The sequence below is a fragment of the Panthera onca genome, chromosome E2, assembly GCF_046562875.1.
Source record: "Panthera onca isolate mPanOnc1 chromosome E2, mPanOnc1 haplotype 2, whole genome shotgun sequence".
NCBI lineage: Eukaryota > Metazoa > Chordata > Mammalia > Carnivora > Felidae > Panthera > Panthera onca.
The window spans coordinates 17,956,395-17,967,519 of NC_138353.1; the positions used below are offsets into that span (position 1 = coordinate 17,956,395).

The 11,125-nt window shown below is 55.2% G+C and overlaps 1 protein-coding gene across 1 annotated transcript; it reads left to right on the top strand.

The window, feature by feature from the left end:
* SBSN (suprabasin) lies at positions 1-5,141 on the top strand. Its single transcript, XM_081791418.1, has 5 exons — positions 1-1,435; positions 1,760-2,653; positions 3,910-3,975; positions 4,071-4,115; positions 4,963-5,141. Exons 1-5 carry the CDS (start codon positions 521-523, stop codon positions 4,984-4,986), a joined length of 1,944 nt encoding a protein of 647 aa, XP_081647544.1. The 5' UTR covers positions 1-520; the 3' UTR covers positions 4,987-5,141.
* The last annotated feature ends 5,984 nt before the right edge of the window (positions 5,142-11,125 follow it).

Consider the following 11,125-nt stretch of genomic DNA (forward strand, 5'->3'; position numbering starts at 1 on the left):
GGGCATCTACTGGAACAGTAAGAGCAAGGTCTGATGACTCCTTCAACTCCCTAAGAGTGCTCTCCTTCCCTTGACTGCACCTCCCATCGCCCCAGACTCTCACTACTGGGGAGACGATCCTTCCGTCCCCCAAGAGGAGTGAAGAGCCAGGCCTGGGTCGTGAGGATGGGGGTGCTGGAAGGTGGGGTTGGGAGAGAGGAGACCTGGATGGTGGGGGAGGAATGAAAAGAGGGGGTGGTTGGAAGGGAGGCCATCTGGGCTTTGGGGTGGAGGGCCTGAAATGGGCAAGAGGCGAAGATGCCACGTGAGTGTTCTCCATTCATGACTCACCCTCTCTGCCTCCTCCTCTTCATTGCTCAACTCAGAGCTCTCTGGGAAATACCTCCCTGACTGGGGACCAAGTCAGTGCCTCACAGGGTAATTGAGTCATGAGGGGTGGAGAAGAGGGAGGGAGGTAGAGGATAAATAGCAGCTTTGCTTCTCTGGCTCCTCTCTGCATCCTCCCCACCCTGCCAACAACATGCACCTTGCCAGTTTGCTCAGCTCCTGCTCCCTCCTACTGCTCTGGGGGGCCCTTCCTGGATGGGCGGCCAGTGATGACCCCATTGAGAAGGTCATTGAAGGAATCAACCGAGGGCTGAGCAATGCAGAGAGAGAGGTGGGCAAGGCCCTGGAAGGCATCAATAATGGAATCACTCATGCTGGAAGGGAAGTGGAGAAAGTTTTTAATGGACTTAGCCACATGGGGAGCCAAGCTGGCAAGGAGCTGGACAAGGGCGTCCAGGGGCTCAACAACGGCTTGGACAAGGTAGCCCATGGGATCAACAATGGCATCGGACAAGCAGGAAAGGAAGCAGAGAAGTTTGTCCATGGGGTCAACAACGCTGCTGGACAGGTTGGGAAGGAGGCAGACAAAGTGATTCAGGGGGTCCATCATGGGGTCAACCAGGCGGGAAGCGAGGCAGGGAGGTTTGGCCAGGGGGTCCACCAAACTGCTGGGCAGGCTGGGAATGAGGCGGGGAGGTTTGGCCAGGGGGCCCATCATGAGGTTAACCAGGCTGGGAAGGAGGCAGAGAAGTTTGGTCAGGGGATCCATCATGGGGTCAACCAGGCTGGGAAGGAGGCAGAGAAGTTTGGTCAGGGGATGCATCATGGGGTCAACCAGGCTGGGAAGGAGGCAGAGAAGTTTGGTCAGGGGATGCATCATGGGGTCAACCAGGCTGGGAAGGAGGCAGAGAAGCTTGGTCAGGGGATGCATCATGGGGTCAACCAGGCTGGGAAGGAGGCAGAGAAGTTTGGTCAGGGGATCCATCATGGGGTCAACCAGGCTGGGAAGGAGGCAGAGAAGTTTGGTCAGGGGATCCATCATGGGGTCAACCAGGCTGGGAAGGAGGCAGAGAAGTTTGGTCAGGGGATCCATCATGGGGTCAACCAGGCTGGGAAGGAGGCAGAGAAGTTTGGTCAGGGGATGCATCATGGGGTCAACCAGGCTGGGAAGGAGGCAGAGAAGCTTGGTCAGGGGATCCATCATGGGGTCAACCAGGCTGGGAAGGAGGCAGAGAAGCTTGGTCAGGGGATGCATCATGGGGTCAGCCAGGCTGGGAAGGAGGCAGAGAAGTTTGGTCAGGGGATCCATCATGGGGTCAACCAGGCTGGGAAGGAGGCAGAGAAGTTTGGTCAGGGGATGCATCATGGGGTCAACCAGGCTGGGAAGGAGGCAGAGAAGTTTGGTCAGGGGATGCATCATGGGGTCAACCAGGCTGGGAAGGAGGCAGAGAAGTTTGGTCAGGGGATCCATCATGGGGTCAACCAGGCTGGGAAGGAGGCAGAGAAGCTTGGTCAGGGGATCCATCATGGGGTCAACCAGGCTGGGAAGGAGGCAGAGAAGTTTGGTCAGGGGATGCATCATGGGGTCAACCAGGCTGGGAAGGAGGCAGAGAAGTTTGGTCAGGGGATGCATCATGGGGTCAACCAGGCTGGGAAGGAGGCAGAGAAGCTTGGTCAGGGGATCCATCATGGGGTCAACCAGGCTGGGAAGGAGGCAGAGAAGTTTGGTCAGGGGATGCATCATGGGGTCAACCAGGCTGGGAAGGAGGCAGAGAAGTTTGGTCACGATGTTCATTATGCTGCAGGGCAGGCTGGGGGAGAGGGAGACAAAATAGTCCAAGGGGTCCATCCTGGAGTCAACCAGGCTGGGAAGGAGGTGGAGCAGTTTGGCCAGGGAGTCCAGCATGGGGCTAATGAGGCCTGGAAGGAGGCAGAGAGGTTTGGCCAGGAGGCCAACTACGCTGCAGGACAGGGTGGGAAAGAGGGAGAGAAAGTGGTCCCAGGGGTCCACCAGGGAGTCAACCAGGCTGGGAAGGAGGTGGAGCACTTTGGCCAGGTCGTTCACCATGCTGTTGAACAGGCCGGAAAGGAGGCAGACAAAGTGGTCCAAGGGGTCCACGATGGGGTCAACCAGGCCGGGAAGGAGGCAGAGAAATTTGGTCAAGGGGTCAACCACGCTGCCGGCCAGGCTGGAAAGGAAGCGGAGAAACTTGGCCAAGGTGTCCACCATGCTGCTGGCCAGGCCGGGAAGGAGGTGGACAGGTTGCAGCAGAATGTTCATAATGGGGTCAACCAAGCCGGCAAGGAGGCCAACAAGCTGCTGAATGTAGGTGAACAGGGGTGGGGAACTGGGGAGAAGGGGCTGGGGGGAGGGAAAGTTAAACCCTTGGGACATTTGGGTAGTCCATGTAGCCTCGATTCGGTGAAAGAAGCTTGGGCAGCTCCATGGCCACGCTCCTCCTCTGGGCTCAGCTGGCCAGATGGAGGAAACCACCTCATGGCAAAGCCCTGTATCAGACAGCGTGAAAGGGGCCCAGCCCCACCTTCAGGGAGCTGCCCTCCCAGTTGAGGAGGTGTAAAGAGAGGCACACGAAGCCTCTCCTGGGGAACAGGAAGTGGTTACTGAGCCAAGATCTGTGGCAGTGCAAACAGAGTGAGTGTTGAGAAAACCCAGAGCATCAGAGGAAGCATGGGGAATGGCTTCTGGAGACAAGCCCTTTTCTGCTTCATTTTCATAACCAGCCTCTGAGGTAGGCAGGGTGAGGGTGCTGACTCCCTGATTCTCAGATAAGGAAATGGAAGCTCACTGAGGTTTTCGGGGGACTTGCCAAGGTCCTGTGGCTAGCACTCAGCAGAACGGGCACCAAGGAGGGGGCATGGGGACCAGAAGGCTGACCCCTGCCTGCCTCAATTCCCCACGCTCCAATCTCCACAAAGAATCTTTAGGACACCATCTTGAGGACTGACCCAGACCTCGACCTCGAAGCCGACAGCCACATCGGCTGCCAGGCAGGGACCCAGGGGTGGGTGGGGAGGAAGGGACTCTGCAGAAAGTATACGGGGTGGAGGGGTGGGCTCTGGGTCAGACAGCAGTCTTCGTTGGGAAGAGGTCAGGAGGGGGAGGTTTGTTGTGGGATTCGAGGCTGACCACAGCAGCAGAGGCACTGCTGAGTATCTGGGGATAAAATTAGGACAGGGATCAACCCACGTTAGGGATCAGGTCAGAGGGGGTAGAGCCGAGGTCGGGCTGAGGTCACACTAGGATCTGTGTGGGTTCTCTGGGTTCCCTTTCCAGTCAGGGCCTTCTCAGCAACAGGGCATTCGTTCAGTGAAATAAGAGGGAATTGGGGGAAAACTAGTCAGGAGGGGGCAGACATCCTTCCAGGCATTTCTTCTCATCTCACAGAATTCCCACAGCAACATGGGCTCTGGGTTTTCCTTCTGGACAGTGAGGGGGCAGGGGGTTAGCCTATGCCTCCCACCCCGGCCCCTGCTACAGGGCAGCAGGTCAGAGGTGGAAGATGAACTTGGAACCCCTCAAGGGCTGACGGGTTATAATGACAGTCTGGGCTTCATCCACAGGGCACTCATCCAGGCGTTTCCACCGGCCAGCACGGAGGGGGCGCAACCACAACATTAACATCTGGAGTAAGTCTCCCAAGCAGCACGAGGGAGGGGAGGCCCCGCTAGGGGGGGCGGTGGGGCACGTGCTGGTGACCAACCCTCTTGTCCTTGAATTCCAGGCCTCGGTCAACAAGGCCTTCCTCAACTTTCCAGCTCTGTGGCAGGTGAGTGCCCACGTGGCTTCTACATTGTGCTCTTGGCCTCTGGAGACATAGTCATATCCCTTCCCACTGCCCGTTCACGGACAATGTCACGGTGGGCAGACTCTCAGCCTTGCAGAGGCCATCCATTCGACCTGTTTCCCAGCTCTGGCCTTCCCTTCCTTTGCCTGCTCTGTGTCCCTCGCCCCCTCTTGTGGCTCCTTTCCATTCCCGTGGAGGTGGACATAAGCTGGCAAAAGAGACTCACGGGGGGCCAGCGGGGGAGGCACTGCCGAAACCCTCCCCTCTGTGCCCAACACTTCTCACCAGCTTTCCTCCCTCAACGCACTGTGAGTCCCTCTGCTGCCCAGCCTCTGCTGCCTTACAGCCATATGCCGGTGGGAGGCGGGGGGAGCCTGCCGCTCTGTCCATTGCCTGGCTGATAGGCACCCCCTCGCCCCCCAGTATAAAGACTCCTGTGGGACCCTGCTCCCTACTCTGGGCCCAAAGCAAAGTCCTAGCTCTTCTCTTTGCAATTAGTACCTGAGCCGCAAGAGACTGGGACATACGGATGAGGGTGGGAACAGCCCCAAGGCACACCCTTGTTTATTCCTGGGCCGTGGGGGTGGCAGGGGATCCTCTGAGGCAAAACGGACAAGGCCCCTGGGCTCCCACAGAGGCCCCTGGCACCTCTGCCTGGGAGGGCTGGCTCCCTATTCTTCCTGAATCTAGGAGTCTAGGACATAAGCAAGTCCGAGGTCAGAGAAGCTAGTGTCAATGTCCCTCTCATTTTCTAGGGGGCTGAGGACAGAGGCCTTGGTCCCCTCAGGGCCGCGTTCCCTGCATTCACTCCCTCTCTCCTCTCTTCCAGAGCGTCATCGCCATCATTCCCTAAACTGATGCACTGGCCTTACTCAGCAGACTGACTTTCCTGTTGTCATACTAGCTGACAGGACCTGGAGGAGCTGGGGGTGGGGGGACAGATTTCCTGAGTCTCGAAAGGGGTCTGTACTGGGATTTGTGAATAAATACGACGCGGTTTTACTCTCATCATGGTCCGCCGTGCTCCCGGGGGAGGGGTTGGTTGAGGGGAGGGGGGAGGATTCTCTTTTCTCTTCTTGCTACTTTGCTGAAGGAGCTGGGGGAGGGGGTGACACACAGCGGGGCTGAGCTGGAGACGTCGTCGGGCTGGTCAGAGGCAAGAGGGCACTCAGAGGGAGGAGCCATGCCTCGCTGGCGTGCAGCATCGCGCATGCTCAGCACTGAGAGGAGCATCCGGGCCGAAAAAGCGGGCAGTGGGGGAGGAAGCACGAGGAAGAGAGTGGCGGGAACCTAGTGCAGCCCCAGGGAGTGGCGTCCTCATTGGGGGGTGTGGCCCGGAAGGAATAACAAGGGCAACTTGTATTTATTGTGCATTGCTGGGCTCCCTGCTGGGTGCATGACCTCACTAGGTAAGAGGTTCTGTCATGGCCCCTTTTACTAGAGAAGCACATGGAGGCTCCCGCAGATTAAGAAACATGGCCAAGGTCACATAGGAAGTGGAGGAGAAACAAGAGCTACAAAGCATGTTCTTAACATAGTCTTTTCCTGTTTGGCACCCGTGTGTGTCAGGGGGTGGGGTGGGGGGCATCCGTGCAAAGGAGAGAGGGAGTTGTTGCGTGTGGGAGATGCTTGCACGGGGAGGAGGACCAAAGGCTCAGGTGGCAGGCACACCGATGACAGGAGGGCGGGCCTCTTTACAAGACATGAACGGTGACGCGGAAGGCCAGACTTTCGGATGTGCGGTAGCAGCTACTGCTTACTAAGCACTTACTAGGTTCCAGTACTGTGTGAAGACCTAGAACCATTTAAGCCTCTCACAACCCAAAGGCAGAAGTCCTCTTGTGATGCCCATTGTATGGATGAGGAAACGGAGGCTCAGCGGGGCCAGGGCCTTGGCTGCCTATTGATAGAACCTGACCTTTCCAAATTGCCTGGAAAGTCTCCAGAATGCACTGGCCTGGGTGCTGGGACACCTGCACTCCTCTTAGGATCAGATGCCTGCGGGCAGCTTCCTTTCCTTCCAGGGGCCAGAATTTCCTTCTATATGAAGGGGGGCGGGGCATCTGCAGGGGAGGACTGCAAACATGGCTTCCGGCTCCAAAATTCCATCACTTGTGGGGCCAAAAATTAGAGACGAAAATTGCCCTCGGGGAATTTACAGGCTTCCTGGGGATACAAGGCATATAAACAGAATATGAAAACAAATACAAAGCAATGCCTCGGTGAGAACTAAACGCCACACCAGGAGGGGCGGGGCCTGCATGGTGACCTTCCTGACCCTTCTGGTTAACTGCATTTTTCTGGATTTGCAGAATACCATCATTTTTATCACATAGGGTCCTTCCCTTCCCCGGCGATATTTTGATTTGAAAATATTTCAAATGTAAAGATTTTTTTTTTTTTTTTTTTTGAGTGAGAGAGTGTGAGCTGGGGAGAGAGGCAGAGGGAGAGAGAAAAAGAATGTTAAAAAATTTTTTTTTAATGTTTATTATTTATTTTAGAGAGGGAGACAGAATGTGAGCCAGGAGGGGTAGAGAGAGAGGGAGACACAGAATCCGAAGAGGTTCCAGGCTCTGAGCTGTCAGCACAGAGCCTGATGCAGGGCTGGAACTCACAAACTGTGAGATCATGACCTGAGCCAAAGTCGGATGCCCAAACTGACTGAACCACCCAGGCGCGTGCACACACACACACACACCCACAGAGGATCTTAAACAGTCTTCATGCTCAGCTGGGGCCTGATGTGGGGCTTGTTGCCATGACCCTGGGATCATGGCCTGAGGCAAAATCAAGTCTGATGCTCAGCCAACTGAGCCACCCAGGTGCCCCCAAGATGAAAGAATTTTATAGTGAATACCTGTGTACCCACCCTTTAAAATCTGCCATTAACATTTTACTCTGCATGGGGTGCCTGGCCAGCTCGGTTGGCGGAGCATGCGACTCTTGATTTCGGGGTTGTGAGTTCAGGCCCCCCACACCGGGTGTGGAGCCTACTTAAAATAGCTTTAAAAAAGTATAAATTCATTTTACTCTGATTGCTTTCTGACACATCCATCCGTCACGTGTCTATCCATCTAGCCACACATCAATACGATTTTTTTAAATGTTTATTTTTGAGAGACAGAGCGCAAGTGAGCAGAGGAGGGTCAGAGAGAGAGGGGGACAGAGGACCTGAAGCGGCGTCCGTGCTGACAGCAGAGAGCCCGATGTGAGACTCAAACTCATGAACAGAGAAGCGCGCGTTCATATTACGCATCTACTGAGGGTCTCCTCTGTGCTGGAGCTCGTTTCATACAAACTGGAGGAGTCCCTTCTGGAAAGGGCATGTTCAAGGGCATCATTCTTTCCTAAAGGCAAAGCTTTCAGTGCTCTTATTTGTGTGCACATTTTCTTGCTGGTCTGCCTGCATGGGTCCTGAAGGTGCCAGGGATAAGGGATAATCATGTGCGTGGGGAGTGTCAGTCCCGAGAGGCTTCTGGGAAACAAGGGCTTCTCAGGTTTCGAAGAGGCATGGCTCACCTCGGCCTCGGCCTCGGGCCTGGCGTGCGGTTCCCTCTGCTGGGAATATTCTCTGTGGCCCTCCCATCCCCTGCGTTGGCTCCTCCTTACCCTTCAGGTCTCAGCTACCTCGGCCACACAAGCCACCTTTGTTAACGCTCTCTCGTGGCTCACCGATCTCCTCTTCATAGTGCTTGTGTAAGCACAGTGTGTAATTACATGTCTACTCGTCTGACGTCCGTTCCCCCCCAGACTGACATGTTCGAGAGGAGAGGTGGAGCCCAGGCACCAGTGGCCGGCAGCTGGTAGGGGGGAGGCTACCGCCTCGAGCAGACTTGGTTTCCCTCTCGGCCATGGAATAAGGGGGGCAGGAACGAGGCGCCTGAGAGAGGCAGGTGGAGGCAGGCTAGGGGGTGAGGAGAGGAGGGGCCGGTTTCTGCAGCCGGGGAAGAACAGGGAGGGGAGCTTGGGCGGGACCCTCACAGCCCTCTTTTACTGGGTGCTGACTCCGGCTGTGCCGAGCGCTCACCCACATGATTCATCCCGCGCTCACAAGCGCCCACGTGAGGCAGGTACCGTGATGGTCCCCCTCCCGGGCCGAGGCCACCCAGCTGGTAAGTGGCAGTGGCCCGGCTCCTAGTCAAGAGCGCCTCCTTGCTGGTGGTCGCTGCTCGCCAGGTGGCCTGCTTCCCGGGGACCCTTCGGGAGGAGGAGGGGACTGCTTCAAAATAAGTCCTTTTAAAAATTAAGTTTTTTTCTTTTTTTTAATTTCTTTTTTCTCTTTTTTTTTAAAGTTTATTTTGAGGGGAAGAGAGTGCAAGCATGGGAGGGGCAGGAAGAGAGAGAGAGAGAGAGGGAGAGAGAGAATCCCAAGCAGGCTCCACACTGTCAGCTCAGAGCCCTACCTGGGGCTCAACCCTTGAACAGTGAGATCATGACCTGAGCTGAAATCAAGAGCTAGACGCTTTTTTTTTTTGAGAGGGCACAAGTGACTGAGGGGCAGGGGGACTGGAGAGAGAGAGACTCCCACGAGGGGCAGAGAGAGAGAGAGAGGGAGAGAGAGAAGTGGGGCTCACCCAAAGTGGGGCTCGAGCTCGCCTGATGTGGGACTTGTGCTCACCAACCGTGAGATCGTGATCTGAGCTGAAGTCAGATACTTAACGACCGAGCCACCCAGACACCCCTCTTTTTTTTTTTTTATTTTTAGAGAGAGAAAGGGAGAGAGCGTGTGAGCAGAGGAGAGGGGTAGAGGGAGAGAGAGAATGAGAATCTTAAGCAGGCTTCACGCTCAGTGCGGACCCCAACGTGGGGCTCGATCCCACGACCCTGGGATCATGACCTGAGCTGAAATTAAGAGTTGGACACTCAGCCGACTGAGCCACCCAGATGCGCCTAAAATCAAGTGTCTGCTTTGGGCCATTTCAGGAGGTGCGTGTGTGCCTGTGTATGTGTCTCAAAGTTAAACCGCCAAGAGAATATTCCAACATCAACATGCCCCACGCTAGCAAGAACACATATTGCATTCACCTCACCCTCACGTTCCCGCCTCTTCCAGACAAGGAAACCGCTGCACAGGGGGGTGAAGATCACAGCTAAGAAGGGGCGGGCTTAGGATTTGCAGCCAGTCTCCAGGACAGGTGCTGTGCACAGGCGAGCCAGTCAGATGCCAGTCGGAGGCCCAGGACACCACAGAGACGCCACCCAGACCCAGGGCTTCATCTCCTCTTTCTACTGGAGTCCAGCTTCCGTCCTCCCCCCGCAGCCTCCTTCCTGGTCTCTGTCCCCACATCCTGCCCCCTGTCCCCCAGAGGGACCCCGTTAACACCGAGTCAGACCCCAGCCTTCCTCAGTCAAAACCCTCCGCTGTTTCTACCTCATTCAGAGTCAAAGTCCTCGCAGTGGTCCACGAACCCTCACTGTCCGGGCTGGTTTCTCTTTGACTTCAACTCTTCCCACTTCCCCCTTGCTCTAGCCACGACGGTCCTCAAATGGAGTAAGCAGGCTCCTGCCTCAGGGCCTTTGCACTGCTGTCTCTCTGCTTAGGATACTCTAGTCCCAGACATCCTCATGGCTCGCTCTCTCACTTCCGTTGGGTGTCAGTTCATAGGTCACATCTCTCAGAGCCTTTCCTGAAATGCTCCCTCTGTCTTCTCTAGTCCCTCACCCCACCGTATTCTCCTCCATTGGTGCTCACCACCCGACGTGTTTATTGTCCCACCTCCTCACAACGAATGGGAGCTCCCTGAGGAGACAGATTTAGATGATCTCCTTCCACCCTGAATCCCCCGCGCCTAGAACAGCTGTAACACACAGTAGGTACTCAATAAGGACTTAGTGAATGAATGAAGTAGTGACTTAGAGAGGACCCGCAGTCAGAAGGTCCTGGACATGAGGTCGGGCGTGTCGGATTTGCGGCTGTGATGAAGTATAAGAGCAAAGGAGGCTTGGTGACGTAGGAGAGAAAGCTGTTTGGAGGCAGACAGACCTGGGTCAAATTCGGACGGCCCCATTTTGCCATGATCCTTTCTCAAATACGCTATTAGGGGTGTGTTTACCAGCCCTGGGCCTCAGTTACCTCACCTGCAAAATGGGAATAATGCCCATCCCCCCCCGGTGGTGATAAGAAGTGAGATTGTGCACGTGGAGGCACTTGGGTTTCTGTTTGGTTCACAACAGGTTCTTTCATCAATATGCCTTCAGACGGTTTCAGGTGGCTTCTCTGGCCCAGAGATGTCTGAAGGTAGTTTTCCCCAGCAGGTAGAACATGGGACTGCATGGGAGAAATGTAGGTGGTTCATGAACATGGCTTTGAATAAGTCTGAACCGCCCAGTGAGAGACGTACCCTTTTCTCACTTTTCTCCGAAGCTTTCTGATTATGTTAAAGAGGAAGGCTCAATTTCTGTGCTGGCGTTCCTTGACCTCCCTCATACTTGCTAATCTCCTCTTTTATTTTATTTTTTTAATGTTTATTTATTTATTTTTGAGAGAGAGAGAGAAAGCAGGGGAGGGGCAGAGAGAGAGAGAGAGAGAGAGAGAGAGAGAGAGGCATCCCAAACAGGCTCCATGCTGTTAGCGCAGAGCCTGATGCAGGGCTGAACCGTGAGATCATGACCTGAGTGGAGATCGAGTTGGACGCTTAACCGACTGAGCCACCCTGGTGCCCCGCTAATCTCCTTTCTTAACAAAGGAGGTACAGGAGCTGCAGCCAGCTACAATGTAACACCACTGTTTGCTTCTCGCCCTGTTTTCTGGTACTATCTGTCTAGGGGTAAGCGATCCTGTCTTTCCTCCTACAGAAGCGACATAGAATACACTTAAGAAAGTAAGCTGGCTTAAGGAAAAATATTAGTAATAGAGCTAGGATGGAGGGCGGATACATGCCACTGTGAGGGTGGCGTCCCAGGAGGGAAGTGTGGGAGGGAGTCTCTGAGTCAGGGAGTGTGCCGACTCCAGCCCCACGGTCCTGCCCTTGGAAATGGAAGCAGCAGGCTCA